The 21,660-nt window shown below is 40.5% G+C and overlaps 1 protein-coding gene across 4 annotated transcripts in view; it reads left to right on the plus strand.

Moving 5' to 3' along the window:
- LOC124163526 (sodium-coupled monocarboxylate transporter 1-like) overlaps positions 1–21,660 on the plus strand; it is a 57,394-nt gene that overhangs the window by 7,911 nt on the left and 27,823 nt on the right. The window contains exons 1-2 of one of the 4 annotated variants that reach the window (XM_046540492.1): positions 8,460–8,664; positions 20,275–20,619. In XM_046540492.1, the coding sequence (XP_046396448.1) occupies positions 20,300–20,619 (320 nt within the window). In that variant the 5' untranslated portion in view covers positions 8,460–8,664; positions 20,275–20,299. The other 3 variants (XM_046540489.1, XM_046540490.1, XM_046540493.1) reach the window with 3 other exon arrangements.

The raw sequence follows: 21,660 nt of genomic DNA on the forward strand, positions 1-21,660 counted from the left end.
GTTTTGAAAAATATTCTGGTTAATATGGGTAGGGTAATGGGTAAATATCAACTGAATATAAGCACGAAGAAAACCAAAATATTAGTATGCAGCAGAAGAGAAGAAGTCAAGACTAACATTAAAATAGGGAAGCAAAAACTGATAGAGGTGGATGAATTCAGTTATTTGGGAAGCAAGATAACTAGTGACGGGAGGAGCAAGAAAGAAATCATCAGCAGAATAGTCCAGGCGAAGATCCCATTCCACCAAAAGAAAGACCTGCTTATAGCGGGAAACTTAAATATGGAAGTTAAGAAAAAATTTATAAGAACCTGCATTTGGAGTATGATCCTATACGGAAGTGAGGCATGGACAATGACCGCAGCGGAGAAAGCAAGGATAGAGGCCTTTGAAATGTGGTGCTATAGAAGAATAATGAAGATCAAATGGATCGATCGAGTTAGTAACGAAGAAGTTCTAAGAAGGGTAGGAGAGAAGAGAAGCCTCATGAAAACCTTAACAAGAAGACGGAACAACCTTATTTGCCACATCTTCAGACATGATGGCCTGATGAAGACAATCGTCGAAGGACAAGAGGAAGGCAAGAAAGGAAAAGGAAGACCTCGAACAAACTATATGAAACAAGTAAGGAAGGACGTGAAAGAGAAGAATTACGTAGGTGTGAAAAGATTAGCTGATAGGAGAATTGAGTGGAGAGCTGCGTCAAACTAATCCTAGGATTGTTGACCAGTGATGATGATGATGAGGTTACCTCATCATCAACTGGTCCTCTGCTCACCGCCAGGTCCCAAACATCAAAGTCGTCTCCGCCTCACCCTGTCCAAGGCCTCCCCTTTAGTTTCCCTGTAGCTTCATCCTAACCTCGTTGCGTCAGTCACCCTCAGCCTTCTCTTCCTCTTTTCTTTTCTTCTCCCACTGTTCCCTTGACTGCTTATTTAAAAGAAGACAATATTCCCTCTTCCAAAGCGCCCGATCCAATTCTCCTTTCTCTTTTGAGCAGTTCTCAATAATAATATTTCATCCCCAACTCTTTCCGACACTTGCTCATTCCTTACCTCATCCACTCACTTCACTCTCTCCTGCCTTCTCCACACCCACATCTTAAAAGCGTTTATCCCATCCCTATTGCCTCGTTCACATTACGATTGTCCGAGCGATCGTCCTAACGATAGTTGGCCGAACTAGCCGTGTGAAAGCATGTCCTGACAATAGTTCTCGTAGTTACTGACGTTGCCAATTTACGACGGTTAGGCGCTGCGGAACCGGAAAAGGAAGCGACAAGAGAAAGACGAGAAGCTCCCATCGCTACATTTTTTCATGATGTTATCCCCGCACGGAATAATATGGGCTTAAGAAGAATTATACGAAAAATATGCGTTTACCACAATAATATCTTTACCCAAAATGCCTCAACAGCTTTGCTAACCGTTCAGTTCTCGTTCACTTTAGATTTCAGGATTTCAGCACTGGAGGGCAGCACAGGTTTTACCGTGGTAGTGTGTGAATGCACAATGGTTCCAACGATCGCTGAAACAATCGTAACCTGAATGAGGCATATATCTTCTTCCCAAGATCCACTTTTAGCGTCCATACTATTCCATCATAGACATTATCTACGTAAATGATATTAGTGGGAATATAAAGAGCACAATTAGAGTGTTTGCAGATGATTGCATTATTTATAGAGTCATTGACAAAGTAGATGATTGTATCATCCTACAAAATGACCTAAATAATTTGGATAAATGGTCTAAAGAAAATAAAATGATCATCAATGCCAGCAAAACTAATCTAATTAGATTTCGGAAAGGTAGGAGTTGTGTACAAAATGATTACCATATTATGGGTGACTTACTGTCAGAAACCAAATGTTGTAATTACCTAGGAGTGACATTAAGCTGGGATTTGCAATGGGGAACTCATATCGAAAAAACTGCGACCAAAGCTTTCAGGGCGTCACATTTTTTGATGAGGACCCTTGGAAAAAGCTGTAAAAAAACAAAGGAATTCGCGTATAAAACGTTTGTTAGGCCCATTCTAGAATACGGGGCGTCAGTAAGGGATCCTCATTTGAATCGGGAGATCAAGCAACTAACAAAAGTTCAGCGATTAGCAGCTAGATTTGTTTTGGGAAATTTCAGAAGGAAGGCAAGCGTCACGGAAATGTTAAAAACGCTGGGATGGAATTCTTTAGAATCAAGGAGGAAGAAAGCACGCTTGAAGTGTGTATTTAAAACTTACAGTGGTGATCCTGCGTGGAGGGAGCTAACGAAGCGGTTAAAAGGACCAAGTTATCTAGGGAGGAGGGATCATAATTATAAGATTAAGGCCCCAAGGCAGCTGACAGATAGAATAAAATTTTCCTTCCTACATCGGGGGATAGAGGATTGGAATGGCTTACCCGAAGAAATTTTTTCTGAGCCATTTCCAACTCACGCCTCTATATTTACCAAAAGGATAGATAAAATTGAATTTTGAGGGCTTTGTAATTGTATATTTTTTAAATTTTGTGTTTCTTGTCTTTTTTTCTTTGGTCTTAGTATATTATTGTGTAAAAATGGATTTTGAGGGTAATGTAAATGTAGATATGTATTGTATTTTTGCTGATTTGGTGATAGGTATACGGGGACATGTATTGTGTAAAAATGGTTTTGTTGAGGGCTTTTTAAAAATTTTGTGGTACTAAGTATTTTGTTTTGCATTTTGGTTTATGTATATTATTGTGTAAAAACTTTATGCTACCACCCGACTTCATGGTCGACTTGTAACAAATTATTTAATAATAATAATATTATGTAACTAAAAGAAAACTATTTTTTCAAGGAAATAATAATCTCCTAAATAATATCTGTCATTCGAAAAATGGAAATTGTATGGACACTTAATGGATTGCCCAGCTAAACTCAGACCAAGATTTTAGACCATCTGAGCATTTAAGCCTACGACCAATGGAGAGCCCTGGTTCACCTCATCGATTGAGGCAGTGTGGGATGGGTATTTCCAAAGAGGTCTTCACTTTAAAAAAATCTATTGTCTTATTGTAAATGAAAAGCTGTGTTTTGATGAAACAAAAGCATGCTTTATTATTTTTAATTTCAGCTGAGTAGCCCAAAAGATTTTCGTTTCTATATCGTATTAAAAACAAATGACGCAATATATACGATAATGGAATAATTTTATGTGGGGAAATATTTCTGTTCACCCGCAAGTAAATAATGGAAAGAATTTTGTTATCCAGTAATCATATTATACAAAATATACTTATTATATTCACAATGAAACTGTGCAGATCTCGCTAATTATAAAATGTAAACATAATCACTTTCTTACCCGGTCGTGAGCCCGAGAAGTTCTAGCTATACTTGAAAACAGCGCTTTTGACGACGTGTATTTTGCTCCATCGATATTGATTCTAAAAAATTGCAAGTTTAATGGCTGATATCACTTGAAGACCACAGAAGCCAAGGGTTACAAGAGCAATTTTACAATTTTGGAGATAAGTGCAGATAATGGTTGATGGGGAACACAATATTGTAGTAGCCAAGGGATATAAGTGAATCACTGATAAATAATGAATATAGATTCCGTCATTCACTTGTTTCCCCTTGTTACAACAATATTGTAAGCCCCACCAACCATTATCTACATTCATCTCCAAAATTAAAAAATTGCAGTTGTGCCCGTGAACTTCTCCCGAGAAAAATAGCGCCCGTCAAAACGATGAATCGGTTGTTGGTAGTGCCTCCTACTGCCCTAAGCTTCCCCCGCTACTCCCCCTAGATTGAGGAGTCGATTTTAAACGAAGACAAGAATTTCTCCGAAACCGTTGCTGCTCTCCTCTAGGAGTGTGTAAGATGATCCTCATTTAAAATATGCAATAAAAATAAGCTGTGCGTAGGGATTGGCTTTTTAAAAATATAAAGGACAATAGGCTGATAAATCACTCATCACTCAAAAAGGCTGATAAATTACCACGAACCTTGGAAATACCCTATTGGACACCCACTAGAAACCGTATCAATAATAATGCGCAACAACTAAGATTCTTTTAATTAAATCAACAATAACATGAGATTTTTAAACTTCCTGGAATGTGTAAGCTACGAAAATAATTCACTCCATAGTCTCCCAAGGGAATCATACCCTCAGTTATTTCATTGGCATTTTAACGATGCACACCATTGCTTAACTCTACTAGCTGCAATCAACATTATTCTTAGCCAACTCATGTGCGCACGTCTTCATATTTCATTTCCTGAATACCGCGAATTCATTAATTCGGCGAATCCATTGTTACACGTCGGATAGTTAGCTGTAGACCACCCTAGAGCTTCTCTGGATAAATTTTCCATCACTAAGAGACACAATCGTAACGCGTTTTCAAATTTCTTTTTATACCACTTTCAATTTTACGTCATCGAACCCATTTATTTTCGGCCAATTTATATATTTTTTCAATGATAAAGTAGCGCAAAGTAAGAGGTTAATTTACGAAATTAGTTTTATAAATTTTCCATCTTGATAAATTTTTTCATCACCTACAGATACAACCGGGTGGATTTTCAAATTTCCTTTTAGAGCATAATCAATTTTACCCTGTTGAATCCATTTATATTTCGCCAATTTTTTCGATTGTAAAATGGTATCAAACGCGAAATATTTTGAGAAAAATAGTTTTACGAAATTATATGATAGAAAAAGACTTATTCGAATCTCAAATTTATTTATTATGCACTCTAAAAGAAAAATAAATTTCCCCATTTTTTTTTTCAGAAATTAACCTCGCTACGCTAGACATACAATCGACTCATTTATAAGCAAGTTTTGAAAATGATGACTGAATGAAAGGGAAACTATTTGAAAGTTAGTATACCGATAAATAAATTTAGATAAAATTTGGAGACTTAACATACCGACAGGATATGCTGGTACTTACTGGCAGCAAAACTGGAACTTAGATGAAATAAAAGTCATTCTGTTGAAATTAGGCAATTTTTAGCAATTAAATGCTAAAGATATTTCAATCGCGATTAATAGAGGGTTTTATATCAATGTTTGCACATTTCAAGCCTATTACTTCCTAAATTAAAATTTCTAAAATTTATAGATAGTTGGTGACTTCGTCTTCGTTTATTACAAAGTTAAAAGATTTGAATTCATGCAGAGTACACGGACATTACTGATAATCAACAATTGCTTGGAGATTTGTTTACACACACGGTAGTTATGTGTTTGTTGACAACTCAATTCGAGCTGAGCAAATCTAAGCAATGAATAAAACCAAAATGCATTTCATGAAAAATATTCAAGGACCAAACTCACCATTACGCTGATTGCAGTTCATTTTTAAATTAAATAAGGCTGGGGATTATTGCTTGGATTTTTGGGCCAGCAATAATACAGCATTTAGGAAGTTTTTCATTTGGATTCCTTTTAAAAAGTTTCAGCAGCCTGAAAGTATCATGTTAACTAATTATTTAACCGACATTATTGTACTGTAATTACATTCAGCATCAAAAATGCTTATTGCAAAGTCAAATAAGATGGCCATAAAAGAATTTACAGATATCTAACTTACGTATGGTTATTTTTTACGTGTTGGATTGAGGAAAATCCGTTTTTATGTCCCCTCGCCGACCAAAAAAGTAGTTTAAGGTTATAATTTTGCTATTGACTCTTTAAGCTGCCAAAATAAAAGCATTAACTATCAAAATATGCTAATTTTAGGAATAGGCAAGCATGCCATAAGTATATCGTGCTGACAGCATGAAGAATGTGGGTGAACTAAACTGTGGTAAGAAGCACATCACATGTTGCTGCTATTTTGCATTAAAGTAACAAATATACAATTCTAAGCTCCCACTGTTTCCATACTATGCAATGGAAAAGGAATTGAAATATTATAAAGTATATGATACCTGGAGTCTCTTATTTAATTTTTCCCGCCTCGTCTTTATTAACTCATTCATATTCATACTTTCATATGTTTGTTAATTTCATACTTAAGTTCTCATATATTCATGGTGTTTTCAAACCCTAATGCGAGAAAAATCGCAACATTAACTACTCCACATCGATATGAGCGTGTTTATTGATAAAAGTAACTTCTGCCGTCTCAATATAATCAGCAGGCTTAACTAAGTGCCCTTTGGACTCCTCATTCATGAATACAGGCAGGAACGTGTAATCAGAGTTAAAACGAAACTAGAGCGTGATTTTCAACACGATGATATGCAAGTCATCCATTGAAACGGAGATATATCATCAAGTTAGACTGATAGTAAGGTTCACGCCCACATCGCCCTGTCTTTTTTCAGATAGGGCCATTATTTCAGCCTCCATATCACGGTATTTATAGCGTATCGGCTGGTCAGCGATGACGCAGTCAGCTTTTGCTTAGACGGGAACTGAGATTTTTAAAAAATTATCACAAAGCTAATCTAAAACGGCATTTTCTATAGATGAAACGAAAAATTTTACCGCTCTAAGTCCTCTCTGACGTCAGATATACGGCGACCGGAAATATTAAATAAAATTCGAATATTTCAGCTATAAGAACTACAGGAAGATTCGATATTACCAGTGGAATCCGAATGAAAGTCATTGGATAGCTCAATGCATAATGTATTCCTCATGCCTCTAATAAATCGTATAGATGAGTAATATACGATTCCATTATGATCACTTGTAATTCAAGGCCCAAAAGAAGGTGTTAAAAAAAGATTGAGCTCCCACTATGAATTGGATACCTCCACGTTCAAACTTCACTTGATGACAGGTGTGACCAACGGATCTTTTACTTACGTGAAGTCTGAACGTGACTACCAATGAGCCTCTGCATTTCAGAGGGCGCGATGGCTCACAATCAGGTTCCAATACCTCATCCTTCAACGCGAAATTTATACAGTAAGTTGAAATTCTCCCGTATGAATAATGTCTTTTTTGAGGCCATTTTTGGTCCGCATCCGATACGAATTTGATGCTGCCTGAGCCTCTAAATTTTTCAGAGCTTTTATGGAGCACGGATTGATACTTTCGATGCCTCAATGTATCGGGTTTTTCAAAATAAATTACGGAAAGTGTGGTTTTAGCGCCTTACAGTATTTATTAATAAAAACTTATGCACACATGTGAACTGGTGCCAAAACAGTGACGTAATTAGGAATGTACTTTGGGGTAATTAATTAGGGGTGGTGAGGGAGCTTTGGGGGGGATGAGGGGGGTTAGTGGGGGCCCCCCCAGGAAACGGGTTTTCATGAAAAGTTTTGAAAAATAGCATGCCTGAAAATGCATTTTACATCATTTTGGCACTTATTTAACTTTTAGCAGATGCAGTTATTATATATCAAACTTTATGCTTCACGACCCCTTATTATATATATATATATATTTTTAGATCACGAGATGTGGGTCAATTGACCCACATCTCGTTATTATATATCAAATCGAGACAAGAATTACATATATTTTTTTGATTTCTCAGAGGTTTTGGGGGGGGATACATCCCCTCATCCCCCCCCCCCCATAGTTACGCCACTATGCCAACAAACAAAACATTTTGAGCATCTCTTTCATTTGATGCATGATTTATAGCTGTAAGTTTAATTTAATTAATATTATGAAGCCATAAAACCCAGCTATTCGTTTTGAAACTCCCAGTTTAGGTCTCAATGGGTCACTACAGCAAAATTTACCATATTTTATGCTTTTCGGACTTCAGCACCTAAGGGAAAATTGTTAAGGTAGAGAAAGAATGAAATTACTATTTAAAGTAATCGTATCGGGGGTGATTTGGTGTAAGTTCTCTATCGTAGGGGTTGAATGAATAAAACTTTGCTTTTTCCACATGGTGATTTGTTTTGACTTTAATAGTTTCGTTACGCGTCACTTTTTCAAGGTACCTTTAACTTTTAAGGAAACGAAAACGTCGTCGGGCAAAATAACTCACCACGTGGAAAAATCAAAGTTTTAATTCCTTCAACGCCTACTTACATAACGTTAAAACTCTGAAAACAGTACAGATATAGAGGCATGATCATTTTAAAGCATGTGCGTCACGTGACCTCAATGTTTGCGACCCGTTGGTTCTCCTGCGCATACACTTTAAGGGCGCTATCCCATGCGTACACGCTGGGCACATCTATTTTATGACGGAAAATCGAACATCCTAGCTCGACTTAAAAACAACCACCCTATGGTCGAAGCCATTGCTTGGATTATACCCCTTACCGCATGGCACCCATCACTGGGGCAAGGACAAGGGAATGCAAGAGGCGGCAAGAGAGAACTGATGGTTAAGGAAGGTCACTTAATGGCATAATGCGTGTACTACGCCTCCCTTGAATTACGGGGAGCTTCCTGGGGTAGTAGGGGGGAGTGTTGGAAGGGGGGTGGGGCGGGGGAGGGATGGTAAATCGGCCGCTGGCCACGGCGCCGCTGGACATGGCACGCCACTTAAAAAGGCCGCTCACTCCCAACTGGCTGCGTCCACCGTAATCACCTCCATCCGCTCCGTCCAATCGGACCGCACCGAGCACGTGGACGAAGGAAAGGCGGCCTCCTCCTCGGCAGCAGCGCCCTCAAGAGCGGAACGCGGAGCCACCACCCGATCTGCAGGCCACCGCGCCGCCGTTTACGTCTGCTCCGGCCGTGCACGACGAAAAAGTAAGGAGTTCGCTCAAATGGGAGGGTGCCAAACAAGCAATGGCTTACCCTGGGGGTCCGGACCTACCCCCCCAAAATATGAAAACATAATTACTTTGTTGATTCCAAGGGGAGTTTATAGAGGAAGCCAAATTGCATCCCTCAGAATGTTGATTTCAGTTGCCACTTCGGTCTCATTTTAATAGGTTTCCAAAAATGTCCGCGGCGTGGTAATGAGTGCAATGCGATCGAGTTTTTTTTTCTCAATATTTTGCAGTAGGTATAATGTTTGTAATTTAGAGGAAGAGCATTGAAGGGTTATCAAATTGATAAAGAGCACCATCATGAATGTAAATTTCGATTAATACCCCTATTTATACCTTATTTCCCCCTGAAACTCGGACCAATTTGACCGTCAGCGACGCAAATGGCAATTTCTGTAAACCCATTTGAATGCGCGGTGGGCGACAACACTTTAGGCTCAACTCGAGGATCCTCTATTTTAATATTCGTGGTTAATTCAGTCGCATTGGCTAACGTTTCGGAAAACGACATGTCTCCCACTCTCAATACATGTAACTGTCTGAACAAACAGACACTAACACGCCTTGAGGATGGAAGACAAGTCGTTTTCCGAAACGTCGGCCGATACGACTGAATTAACCTTGCGTGGAAACCGAGAAGGAAACCAAAATATTATTCACCAGGAAATTTAAAATCGTTTGCAATTACTTTGCTTCCTAAAAGAAAACAAATTGTTGAAAAAGTCGCGAATTTGTAAAAGATTTATTTGAAGAATCAAGTTTTTTTCGGTTATGAAAAGTTTTAAAATTAGTTTAAAACTCTCTACTCAGTACCCTGCTTTCAAAATTTTCTTCCCCCTCGTTTTGGACCCCCTGCCGGCCGGATAATAGGGCCTCTTGGGCCGCTCTACCCCTAGGGTCGTGGTTTGGGGATCCCTTATATAGACAAATACCATCGCAAACTGAAGCGTAAGTCCTGCACTTATTCACAGTACAGAGAATTTCCTGAATGAATATGTATCTCGTTTAATGACGCTATCATGCACTCACTAAACGATTTGGCAATAGGTTAGTTCGGGATAGTAAGCGAAAAGCTCACACCTGACTAAGCGGTAAGCATGACAATATTTACACAATCAGGATAACGGGGGTAGTTCCTTAGGTCTCCATAGGCTTCACCCGGGCCTTGAAGCCGGGTCCTTTGGGTGAAAAGCCAGACCTGTTGCCCACTTGACCATCCCCGTTTCGGTTTCGGTATACTTAAATTTTCCGTTACTATAGTGGAAAATATAGGTCAATCGGTCGAATCGCTTTTTTTTGGCAGCTGAATATTAAATGGTACACACACTGCATGCAAAATTATTTGAAAAAAATTAAATACATTTATGGCTTGCTTTAATATATCTTAGCTTATTTCCACGATTACCCCAAATGGAACTTAAAGAGTTTGACCCGCAGAGTCAGTAGGTAAAACGAAAAATAGAAGATTTTCACGGAAATTAGTTTCACTTTGAGCCAGTGCTTATTATTTAAACAAGTCAGCCTAAGAAAATACATACAAAAATAGTTACAGTAACTAACAGGGAGCGATAACGGCAAGTTTCAGCACTTGAACTGACGATAGTACTTCATGGAGTTAGGGTCAGCTGTTTTCGACTTCAGATCGCTTACTTCCCCAAAGGAAGAACACAGTCCGTCTCCGGACTGCCGTCTCCTTTTTTGCGCACCGTTATACAATATTTGAACATTTCCGTCGGCTCCAGTATAATTTAAAACTAGCTTAAGAAGCTTAAGTTTCCTCCTCCAATAAGACTCTTCTGTTATTTATTTATACGTGTTATATACACGTTACTCGATGCAAGTGAAAATCTTTTAGAAATTAGTTGTAGTTGGCAGCTTTTCAAAGCTCTATTTTTCTTAAAATCCCATTAGCCCACGGATTTTCGTCTCTAAAACGTATCTTCAGGCCCACCCTCATCTTTCGGCATTATCATCAATAAGAGCTGAAAAAGTTTCCGATCCGCGATAATATATTTTTACAATTTTAAATAGACATTGGCAATATCACATTTAAGATAAAGGTGTGGCTGCCTCATGAAACCTCATGAGAAAAGACATAATAATTCTACCGTTTATTAGCAATACGTTAGTAAGCCTTAATTGCACTTTCTTCAGCACAATTCTTAATCACTGATATTTACTCCAGTCGATTTGAGTATCCAAAATTGAATTTCAGCTCCCATATCACCTCCTGTCCGCGTCCAATAGCGTCGTCTCCATAGATTTTCGCTCTAGTTCATTAAAGCTACTTTCTATTACAATGGCCTTACCGAATATTTACATTGCTTTCCTCGATTATACTACCGATTATATTGCTTTTAATGTAGCTAATCCCATTTGAGGTAAGGTACTACACTTGAATACGCAACAATGAGACTTTCCATGCTTCTCACGTTGTTTATTTTATTTTGAAGTGAACATCAAAGCTTTAAGGACGGCCAGAATCACTAATAGCAACCAAAGGAGATCACTTGTTATTCCCAACACGAAAGAGAAATAAAAACCCTGCGACGCGCTAAAAGGCACGCAGCCAGAGGGAAGGTTACTGGGGATTCAGTGTCCCGCGATAGTAGGTATTATCTGTATTCCTCAAAAATACAGTCCACGACCGGACTTCAAATCGAGTGAGCGTGGCGAGTGATGGGCCAAGTCGGTCGTGTCGGTCAAGTGATGTCGAGCACCGTTCACCATTCAATTGAGTCATTCAATCGCGAATGGTCAGTCACGACCTATGTTATTCACAACTGATGCTTGTCATGTCGGTCCTATGTCGGTCACTACCCTTTCGGTCATTCCAATGGCTGTACACAGGGTGTTCCGTGAGGAATCTGCGATACCCCAGGAGGTGGTAACAGAGATGATTTAAGCATTTTTTTATCTGTAAACATAAGAGTCGCAACTCCTTAGTTACTGAGCTATGGCAGCGCAAACTATTTTTTTGTTACACTTCGCGGTTACCATGAAAACGGTTTTTCTTGGGTATCCAGGCTTTTCAACATTTTATTGCTCTGGTTTTTTAAGGGCATAAAATAATTATGATTGAAGATGGAAGATGCGCGATTGGAAGAAAATGTGCGATTATTTCTGTCTGAAACATCATATATCACAAAATGGGTGAGATTCCACAATCGTATTGTCAATACTCGCTCAACGCTATCGTTCAAAAAAGCTCAACGATTAACAGTTGCAGACAATTACAATCGCTCTTAGAGTCAGGGATGTAAAGGGTAAGTCTAAAGCAGTAAAATTTCAATAGTTTCGTTCCTGGGAGCGAAATGTAGAAACGAGACGATATGCATTTAAACCCGGGGAGCTGAACTTAGGGTCGAAACGAAATCTGAGTCAAAACTACTTCGGGTCAAAACTGAAGTAAAACTCGCCACGCCACGCCACGCCGAAATTTCATTTTATGGTAGTCACCACTACCAGCCAATTTGGCTGTCTATGGTGTGTTTCTTATATCGTCGTTGCAGGTAAAATTACTCAAGGTAGTCACAGTGTGGCAATTGGTAAAAATTTATGGGGAAGGGAAATGGTTGGGGAGGAGGGCAATTTTAGGGGGTTTATGCGTTTCAGTAGGGGTAGGAATATAATCCCAAAGATGTATAAGTAGATTATTTTCCGTCAATGCCAGTGATTTTTCAAAAGTTACCAAATTTGATTTGAGGTCTGTTAATATAGGGGTAATTTTTAAATCTTTCCGGATATCCTTGTTGCGCAGGAACCATGGCGCCCCTGCAATCTTCCTAACAATCTTATTTTCTGTTGTTTGCACTTTCTTCAGGTGGGTTTTCGCCGCCATGAGCCATACTGGCGAGGCGTATGTGAGTAATGGCTTTACCATGGAGTGGTAAATAAGCAGTTTAGTCTTCAGAGAAAGTTTTGAGTTGCGATGGAGCAGGGGTCCAAGTGAAGTTGCGGCAGCCATTGCTTTACCGGTAGAGTAGGTGATATGTTGCTTCCAGCGCATTCTCTGATCAAGAATTACTCCAAGGAATGTGGTTATTACAGCTCGAGGAATTTCTGTGTTGCCGTAGAATAATGGTTCTCCAATCCCTGCCTTTGGGCGGCGAGAGAAAGCGACGTGGACACATTTTCGCGGATTTGCTGTTAGTTTCCAGGAATTAGCCCATTCTTCGTATTCATCAATCTGCCTTTGGAGGAGTTCAGCCGTCGATCGAGGGTTTGAACCCTGGGCAGTGAAGGTGGTGTCATCAGCGTACAGAAAGGAAGAAGTGCCAGGAATGGTGGGAAGGTCATTTATGAATATGTTGAAAAGGGTTGGGAAGAGAATTGCTCCTTGGGGAACACCAGAGGAGATGGCTGCAGTATCGGAAAATGAGAAATTGACTTGTACATAAAATGTGCGGGCAAAGGTAAAAGATTGGATTAATTTCTAGAGGTAGATAGGGATCGGGAGGAAGGAGAGTTTGAGTACAAGGCCCAGGGTCCAAACCCTGTCAAAAGCTGCCTCCAAGTCCAGGAAAACGGCTTGCGTGATCCATCGATGCTTGAAACCGCCGATGATTGATTCCATCAGGCGTAGTATCTGGTGCGTGGTTGAGGTGTGGCGACGAAAACCAGTCTGCTCCGGCCTGATGCAATTATGAAGGGAAAGGTGATGAAGGAGTCGGGAGTGAATTACGGATTCAAATAGTTTCGAGTGGGTATTCAGGAGGGAAATGGGGCGATAGGAGGAAGGGTTAGTTGCAAGTTTCGATGGTTTGAGAATCATAATTACTTTTGCGCATTTCCATGAGGTTGGAAAATACGATATTTGAAAAAGGAAGTTGAATAAATCGGAAAGGAAGGCTATTGCAGGAGAGGGAAGATGTTTAAGGATTTTATTTGATATCGCATCAGGACCGGGAGCAGACTTGGTTTTCAGGTTGGCAATAATGTCAGTGAGTTCACTGGCAGACGTTGCGGCAGGTTGATCGGAAGGGCAGTGTTGAAGGCTTAGCCAATGTTCTTCTGCTTCTTCATCCATATCTGATGGGAGGTTATTCATAAAACGCTTTTCCAAAATTGTTCGGAAAAGTGAAGCTTTTTCTTCATCCGTGGAAGCGGTGTTGTTTTCGCAGGAGAGCGGGGGAGTTGCTCGACGCGGGTTTTTGAGAACCCGGACCATTCTCCATACTGAATTATCTGAAGTAGAGAGAGAGGCGATTTTCTTGTCCCATAAGGACTGGCGGTGCGAGCGAAGAAGAGAGTTGACTCTGTTTCTGAGCGCTTTAAATTTTTCATGGCTCTCTCTCGTCCTTTGCGATTGCCAAAATTTACGAGCCTTGTTTCTTTCTCGCATTTTTTGGAGAATTTCCAATGGTAAGGCATCATTGGATTTTTCCGATGGAATGATGAATTTGGCATTTTCAGTACAGTGGCGGATGGTATCGGTGAGCTTGTTTATGCAGGTATCGGCGTCAGCGCGGGTAGAAAGTGGAAGCTCTTGAAGGCTGTGCAGATTGTCTCTGATGAGTCGGGAAAATTTTTTAAAGTTGATGGCTGATTTGGGGGTAGGAATGCAGGAAGTAGGAGAACAATTGAGGGTAAAAAGGATTGGGAGGTGGTCGGAGGCTGAAGAATCAATAGTGCAGGGTTGGTCAATTTGGGGGAGGTTTGTGGCAAAAGCAATATCCAAAATATCGTCGCGTCCGTGAGCGCCGTAGTGAGTGAAACTTGCAGGCGAGAGGATGGCAGCAGACCGCTCCTTTGCGATGAATAGTAGTTTTTTTCCTGCGGCATTCGAAGTGGAAGCTCCCCATTGGGAGTGCTTAGCATTAAAATCGCCTCCGAGGAAAGCACGTTCGGTAAGTAGCATGTTGAATGCACGAAGATCCTCCTTTTCGAGCTTTTTTGGCGGGTGATATATTGACCACGTGTTGATTTTTCCTATTGCGGTGGAGATCCCACTGCATCGAGCGATTTAGCATCAGGAGACTGCAGCTGAGTTGATTGAAGGGAAGATTTTACTAGGGCTAGTACGCCCCCACCAGATTTTCCCTCACGATCTTTTCGAAATTGCCTAAATCCAGGAGTGAAAATATTTTTTCCAGGGGTGAGATGAGTTTCTTGGACAAGAGCCAAATCAATAAGAGTGTCTTGCATTAAGTGCAGCAGCTCTTCTATTTTGTTGGAGATTCCATTGATATTCCATTGAAGGATTCTCAATTGACTTGCCTTTCTTGTGCTAGACATCGCTGAATAGCAAGAGAGCACCTTGAATAATTTCTTCTAGAAGGATATCGGTTTTGGGTTTATGAGAGGGGGCAATAGGTTTTTTAATTAGTTGGGAAATCCAGGAGAAAATTTTGCTTTTCACAGATGGGGTAAATAAGGAATTAATGGTTTCATGTAGAGGAGCGGGTTGAGTTTGGGTAGCGGGAGGAGGGGAGGTAGGAGTAGGAAGAGAGGGGAAAGCGCTGGTTAATTGAATTTGCGGAGCAGCAGGAGTGGAGGCGGCGCGGCGCGAAGCTTGCAGACGCTCTAAGTAAGTAACATATGCAGGGCACTGCCGGTAGTTAGCCGGATGATTTTGCTTACAGTTAGCGCAGGTAGCCGGAGCCGGTTTTACGACAGTGCATTCAGTATGAGAATGGAGATCACCACAGCGGACGCATCTAGGCGACATGCCACAAGATTTTTGCGTGTGGCCGAAACGTTGACAATTTTTACATTGTGGTGGACCGGGGGAGGGTTTGAAAGATTCAAAAGTTACACCAAGATCGCAGAGATTGGTGATGGCTTCGTATCTGGGGCGGTCCTCTTGCGAAGAAATTTTTATCTGGAAGAGCGGGAGCAATCTGGTGGGTGGCGTTGGAAGTATGGTTGTAGGATCGTCAGCAAGAATTCTATCACGGCGCTCCTGTTCGCGGCGGGTTGGTCTGGTAGTGCGTAACTTCACGACATCTTCCGGGAAAAGATTTCGATCAGCAAGAGATGACTTGATTTCCTCAGTGGTAGTATCAGTGAGGAGTCCGCGAATTAGTAAGTACGTCTTCTTATCTTCAGGGAGTTGGTAAGTAAAATATTCCCATTTTTTTCAGAGAAGAGACGAACTAGCGAGCGAAAATCGGAGCTTGTGGACGGTTGACATTTAACATTCGCGCCAGTTGAGTGACAAATTGGCGGAAATTCACATGCGGATTTAATTGCTCTGAATTTAATAGACCAATTTGAAGGATCCTTCAGGAATATCGTTGGAATAGACGATCTGGGTTGATTTCGAGGCTGGCGTTCAGATGGCGCTGATGGCTGGTCACGTAAATTTTGATTCAGGGTTGAGGAGGTAGATGGCACTGGCGGCGGTTCAGCTAAAGGATCGTCATGGCCAGTCATGGCTATCCGAGAGTGAAGCGAACTGGTTTGATACCGGAACCGGAGCATATTCAGTCAAAGTGGGTGATTTTCTAAGGCATTTCCTTTTAGATGATCTCGAAGGATGTCGACAATCTTCGTCACCCGCGTCAGCGGCGTCAGATTCTAATGCAAGGTTAGTTTTAGAAGTAGATGGACGTTGAGTCGATTCAAAATCAACAGCAGCTGCCACAGCGGCAGAAATTGGCGGAAGGCCGGCAAGTTTGCGGAAACAAGGATCGAAGGTAACTTTTTCTGGCACGGAAATTGTAATTAATTTTCTATTTGGGATATGAACATCAGGGATAGAAGGAGGGGAAGCCACACTGTGACTTACCGATGCCGGAACGTGGGAGGTTGCGTCGCAGGAAGAGGCACCGTTGTCGTTGGCAGCAGCAATCAATTCGATGTCATCTTCGGAATACAAGCTCACAGCAGAGAGCGTGTCGTCGTCTTCTGAAATTGTTGATGCCATGGCGTCCCCGCCAGGCATAGTTGATCAGGCAGTTGTTGTCGCCGATCAATGAAATAATTGTTTATTCACTATTGAAAGAAAGACTTTCTTGGCGCACAAGTAAAGTCGCACACCAGTATGTAGTGCTCCCAGTAAGCGAGAACACAAAGTTGCCTTGACGGCGAGCGACTCCCAAAAAAAAGCCAAGTAAAACTCTAGGACGGAACAAGACACAGATAATGTTTCGCACCGGAGGGACCACGTGCTTCACCTTCGAATGGTTTAGTTTCGACCCACACACCGAGTACCAAGTATGGTTGAATGAAAAGTAGAGGTTCGGCCGACCGCCATTAGATGCATGGGACAATCATATTTTTACCACTAACAGGAGAACGGTGGACGTAAACCGGTCATTCGATTTTTAACCTTAATGTTTTAACCTCTATATTCTGTCATAAAATGGTTATAAACTATTCCCCCTAACGAAACTTAACTATGAGCAGCGGAGTTTCGATTAATTTCGTTTCGTTCCCGGGAGTAACGTTTCGTCCGGGGTCGGAACTAAACTCCTTGGTGATTTTAATTTCGTGCAGCAACGAAACTTTACTTAGGTTTCGTATTTTCGTTTCCCTCCGGGTTGAAACGAAGCATTTTCGTTTCGTTTCTCTTGCCATCCCCGCTTAGTGTGTAAATGCCTCTTCCCCGGTCCCAAAAAATAATCTCGGGCTACTTGCAAAGCTAGTCTTTGAAAACCTTACAATACCTACAGTTTCCATCATCACACTAAACCCGTCCACCATCATGAATATTTAAATAAGGAAATTTAGGGATGCGATAAATTCTCTGGGAGAGTGACAGGGTTTCTCGCAATAGAATATTCCTTAAGTTAGATCGAATTCTAAAATGAGGTAGTAGTAATATGGAGTATACATCACCGGGGATTCAAGTCTCATGATTGGACAATGCTAGGGTGAATTATTAGGATATAGCATATTGATCATGAACCACCTCTAAGCATTTAATGTAAATGCAATGCCTTCAAATAGTCTTTCAGAGAAGCAAAAGTTTACCACGTTATCTCTTAACTGCCGTCGAGGATTAATTATTTGTTTTCATCCTTCCTTAATATAGTAACATCAACAGTAACTTTTAATGTAATACACAAGAAAATAAAATATCTTAAATTCATGCGTAATAATACGATAACCAAGAGTCATTACCCGGCGTACGTGGCTTTTTTTACAATCGATTGAGTTTTATGTCACAAGGGTGATGTAATTTCCACGTGAATTAAATATGATAATTGTGTTGCAATTACACCCTATATAATGAAGAATACCTTTGAGCTGAAGACCCATGTTAGAAGAAAATCTCACAATTCGAAGAATTCGAATAAACCATACCCGATTATTACAGTGATTCACAAGTTCATTCAAATCATCAATAGAATTTCTACAAATCACTTTCAATTAAAAGGAAAACCTCACAGTTCGAAGGATTCGAAAAAACATTACCAGGACACTATCACAGTAATTCACGTGACGCCACACTTTCCATCATCAACAAGTACATAAAAATCATTAATAGAATTTGTACAGGTCACTCTCAATTAGTCTGATATGAATGATCTATTCTTTGGCTAACAAAATTTTACAAACATCGCCATTAAGTTCTAGATGTTCTCCAGAAGGAAAGCCTTCATAGGCGTTTCAGCATTACAATACGCTGTACAGCGATCACAAAGCGGGGACCCTCTTCACTACATTGCCCTGATCTCTTTGCGTGGCACTTCAGAGCAGTGCCTGGAGATCCCCGCAGGAAGTCGACGCACTGACAATGAGGAGGTTAACGGCAACCGCTAGTTTTTTTCTCAATGGGTGTCCGATGATATCCCCTTTCAGATATTACCGCCGCTGATTTCATCGCTATTTTTCATTCCTATTTCTTATTCATTGACCTACGTACCTACATGACTAGTTTTTTTTATAATTTTACAAGTACTTAAATGCTATTTTCTGATACGAACCTTACGGCGATTATGAATCCCACGTGAGGATCAAATGTAAAACACTGTCGTAAAACACTTTAAAAAAAACACTCTCATTATATTATAAAACTCCATTATCAATTTAAAGATAAGTAAATTTATTATAAAAACGAATTAAATGAAGAAAAAATATACTGTCATAAAAAACTACGCATTAAACAATGAAGCACCATTATCAGTTTGAAAATAATTAGAGTTAGTATATTAATAAATTAAATGAAGATAAAAAGTCAAATCAGAACATATTGTGCTCCCTGAGGTTGGAAGCGTTAAGTGTTAGTTTGGCTCATTATTAAAAAATAGTTTTATCATATTACGCACCAAAATAGGTATATGATGATGACTTCAAGTTCCGATGAGTCGATTGCATTTGAGTTTTGAAGATTTTGGTTGATTCAGTTGAAAAATACTGAATCGTGCAGCGCACTTTTCAAAAATCAAGTATGATTGAATTTGCTTACAAATTCTTCAAAACAATGATGCGGTTCCTCACTGGTGACCTAATGCCTTTGTGCTATATCCAATTTAAAAACGCAAAAGTTAAGGACAATTAAAATTAATTTGCCAGGACGATGTCGAATATTTCAAGTGCATTTGAGGAGGTTTACAAAGATGGCAAATGAGTTTATCCGAGCTTTTTATACCAGAGCTAACTGGCAAAACCTAATAGACCCGTAATGTTCCGTTTTCGATTCTTTGCCTACTTTTCATGCTATTTGCGGGAAAAATTGCTATAACATTTCTTCAGATTAGTTGGTGACGCAACGCGCGTCACCAGTGGCGCCTACTCCATGGGGCTTGAGGGGGCCCGAGCCCCCCCAAAAATTCGTTAAAGATGTGAGGAAAAAATGTGTCAGGCTTGTCGATCTTCCCCGGAGTGTCCAGATATCGAGATTCGAGTGATCAGGGTTCTAATGTTGATCATATGACTCTTCCAAAATGCTTACAAACCTCAAAATTCACTACTTATAAAATTTACTGGGGCAAGGTCCCCGGTTTGGGCCCCCCCAATATTTTTTGTAAGTCGGCGCCCCTGCGCGTCACATAAGACGATATTTTTACAGTTAAATCTACAAATCTACAATGTTACTGTTGGAGTCTACAAGGTCACTTTGATTCGACAGGAAGCAATTAAAGGAGGTCACTCCTCAAACTATATATCCTGAATGTAGCTTGTCATGAATTCTCATAATTGGTTATGCTCCTTTGCGGTGGCGTAACTAGGCATATGGTTTGGGTTGGATGGGATGGCCTGAAGTGACAAGGCTACAAGGCCCCCCAAGGCTACATGGGTTCCGAGAAAATTTTTGAAAAATGAAATGCCTGGAAATACATTTTACCTCATTTTGGCGCTTAAAATTTAACTTAAAGCAATTGCAGTTAATATGTCAAAACTATACATAGTTTTAAATTATTTTTTTTTGTCTGAGGATTTTGGGGGGATCAATCCCCTCATATCCCCCAAGTTATTCCACTGCTCCTTTGCCCAACAAGGTGTACGGTCAACAATATACATTTTTACAATGCATTTTTAAACAATTCGGATCTCATACCCTGATATAAATAGACAACTTTCCCGCATGGGACAAATTTGATGCAGAAAAAAAGTCGTTTTTCGGCCCTCCCTAGTATGGGCCCCAAATCTCAGTATCCTCAGAATCTTTAATCTTTTCACACTTCTTTCTTTCTAGCCCCGGTAGAGCACCTCTCCGTGTCATGGAGGAGGCCACAGAATTCTTGGACGCCGTCACGGTTGAAGGCGCTCTCCGGACGTCTTCCCATGGCGGTGGTAGCGTGGTGACGGAGGCCTTCTCGGACGATGAGGCGGCAGCCGTGACGCCGGCATTCGCGGCCTCCATGATCCGCCACTTCTCGGCCCTCGACTACGGACTCTTCGCCGCCATGCTCATCGTCTCCGCCTCGATCGGCGTCTACTTCGGATTCTTCGCCAAGAAGAAACAAAACACGACCTCGGAGTATCTCATGGGCGGGAAGACCATGGGAATCGCTCCGGTCGCCATGTCGCTCATTGCAAGGTGCGTACTGATGCCCACCATCCAATGCCTCACTATCTTAAATTGAGTGTGATACTTCAATGCAGATTTTGTTTGCATTTTGGGAATATGATGTAACTCCGCCCAAGCGTTTTAAGTCCTCAATGACTGTTATTTATTCCACATGAACTTGTACATAAAATATGCGGCTGTTGGCGATGTTTTTTCGGTTGTACCCCGCGTAGTTATTCGGTTTGTTTCCTGACGTTTCGCAGCCGTTGCTAGAGATTATTATTATTATTTATTACATATTGCTGCAAGTAGGCTATTTCCTGGTGGCAGCATCGGATTTAAACACACGAAGAACAAGTCTACCTATATAATAACAAATTAAGAAACAGAAAAGACAACTATAGTAAAAAACAATACATTGACTCTAATATCACACAATAAACAAATGAACATTGAGCCAAACAACCTAATTTCAAACACTCCATAATAAACCACTATGTCATCAACCAAGAAATGATGAACACGTAGGTATTCCTAAAACTTTTGACGCTGTAAGTGGCGTAGCGAGGAGGGGGGTCCAGATGGTCCGGTTCCCTCCCCCCCCCCCCCCCCCGAAATATATAAACGCAGTAACTTTGCTTTATAAGAGAAAACAAAATGTTGGAAAATAATGAATTTACAAAATATTCTTCTGAGACAAACGAAGTTTTTCTATTAAAAGTGTAAAAATTATTTAAAACCTTCTACTTAGTACCCGGTTCTTACAAAATTTTCCCATCTGGTTCTGGACCCCCCCTCTCCCCCCGATCCCCCTCCAATCGAAATTTCTGGCTACGCCACTGGGTATTGGTCACTTTTTCTTAGGGAATACGGGTATTTCTTTCCGTAGAGTGGGTTTATAATGGTTCATGAAGGGAAGGAGGTTGAAAGGAGAGGGGGTGAAGGATTTTTCATATTATTTTATCATAATTTTAGGTCAGGATCCCACGTGAGGCTGATTTTTAAGCCGCACGTGGGGTCAGATTCGTCAATATGTGCTCAGCTTCATTTTCAATGATTCTCGAGTTTACT

The sequence above is a fragment of the Ischnura elegans genome, chromosome 8 (assembly GCF_921293095.1).
Source record: "Ischnura elegans chromosome 8, ioIscEleg1.1, whole genome shotgun sequence".
NCBI lineage: Eukaryota > Metazoa > Arthropoda > Insecta > Odonata > Coenagrionidae > Ischnura > Ischnura elegans.